This window comes from Penaeus monodon, chromosome 21 (genome assembly GCF_015228065.2).
Source record: "Penaeus monodon isolate SGIC_2016 chromosome 21, NSTDA_Pmon_1, whole genome shotgun sequence".
NCBI classification, from domain to species: Eukaryota; Metazoa; Arthropoda; class Malacostraca; order Decapoda; family Penaeidae; genus Penaeus; species Penaeus monodon.
This window is the reverse complement of record NC_051406.1, coordinates 33,099,727-33,101,560: the sequence shown is the minus strand read 5'-3', so window position 1 is coordinate 33,101,560 and position 1,834 is coordinate 33,099,727. Positions and strand designations below refer to the sequence as shown.

General features: G+C 40.3%; 1 protein-coding gene across 1 annotated transcript in view; it reads right to left on the bottom strand.

Moving 5' to 3' along the window:
- Positions 1–58: 58 nt before the first annotated feature.
- LOC119586433 (serine protease inhibitor-like) overlaps positions 59–1,834 on the bottom strand; it is an 8,599-nt gene continuing 6,823 nt past the window's right edge. The window contains exon 6 of the mRNA XM_037935159.1: positions 59–607. Within this exon, the coding sequence (XP_037791087.1) occupies positions 167–607 (441 nt within the window). The 3' untranslated portion in view covers positions 59–166. The remainder of the gene's footprint in view (positions 608–1,834) is intronic.

The window sequence follows — 1,834 nt, the reverse complement described above, 5'->3', positions numbered from 1 at the left end:
CCATGCTACCTGAAATAAAATGTCAGTGGTTAATTTCAAAAGGAAATGTAACAGATGATGTTATTAACCTTATTTATTAATTTCGCTAATGAATTGTTCATAGATTATGATGACCAAGCCAACAAGGTCTGGCTAAGAATACTGAAATATGACACGAAAATCGCTATCAGTAGGTCTTACTCTTCTTGTAGTGAATCGGATCTATGCCCCTTATCAAGTCTTCCGTCGGGCCTCTGTACACGCCCATGAAGAGGATGGCCTTGTTCTTGTTCCCGACGATGAAGAAGGCGAAGGGGCGGTCGCACTCGAACAGCTTGGTGCGGCGGATGACCCTACCCGCCGGGTTGGGGTTGCCCTCCAGCTCCGGCGAGAGACCTCCCTCGTCAATCACTACCACGGCTTTCTCAAAGATGGCGCTCACGCGTGCTTTGGTTATTCCGCTTTCTCCTTTTCCTCTCTCTCCTATACGTTTTCCTCCTCTTTCTGCTCCTCCTATTCCTCCGCCTATTCCATTTTCTTCCTTACGGTGTACGTCGATGTAAGAGGACAGGTTAGCGTTCTCGGAGAAGAGGTCGCTAATATTCAAGCGCCTGAGAGCCTGTGTGAGAGAGGCCAAAGGGAGGTGTGGCAGAGGGAGCACACATATACAAACATAGGGAGATAGGATAAAATAACATAAAATAAAGTAAACAGCAATGATAATTGTATTTTCTTTTTTGCTTCCATATAAGAATATAGACTGGTAGTATCAGGAACCTAGCCACATTATTTTAACTATGGGACAAAAAGAAATAGACAGTATTAACAGGAAACATATATGTAAGAGAGCAGATACCTACCATAACTGAAAAAAAAAATCTTTAAAAATTACCTATCTACGACACTGAAACAAATGAATAGATAAATTATATAATATTCTGTTATGGATCACACTGATGATGGATCTTTTCCTGACATCTAGGTCTGGACATGGATCCAGTTCAACACTATCTCCCTGAGCCACGGCCAACTTACTAATTCTCATCACAATCAAATAATCAGTAATCGCAAAACAGTCACCCTAACAATCACCGATCACAAAATAAGTAGCAGCAAAAATATTTCCTATTCAGTGGAGGTAACTGTAAAGAAATATTTACGAGAGATGTATTTTCCCCAAAAAGTACGTAGGCAAGAATTCCTGATTAGATATTAAAAATATTTGTATCGTTCTTCGGAAGTGCGCCAGAAGACTTGTATGTTCACTTTCATACCATGGGATCAACAAAATTAATATCAGTTGAATGTTTTAATGGATATCAGGTTTTGTTGATATGATCTTGGTAAGTTCAAGTTTATACTGTTTGTGCTACTGGTTTGATACTCTTAGAATTACCCGTATTATTGGGGTTTTTTTCTCTCTCTCTTTTTTTTGCAATGATTCCTGTCGTTTTCGTGTCCCCTGTTATTGACCTAGCGTAATAAATAGTAATAGGTCAGAATCCAACGTCTGGAATATAGAAACAGTCACCTACCATTGTGCTGAATTTATGTATCATTAATATCACTTATTGTTTAGAATTGCCTGAGATATCACATCAAACAGATGATGCGCAGCGTGTGTCGTGTAGGGCGCCGCGGGGCATACACCAGGCTATTATTAGCAGCAAAATGTTACATGACACTAAATAAAAGCTTAGAATCATTGTCCATGACCCGCTAGACACGCACGCACAGGCAGGAAGCGCAATGGCAATTTTGCATGGCAAGTCTTTAACTTTTTCTTTGCATTTTGGTGTAATAAATCTTCCATTCCCTCTTCTCTGTTTTCGTCTGTCGTCACTGCATGGCCTGC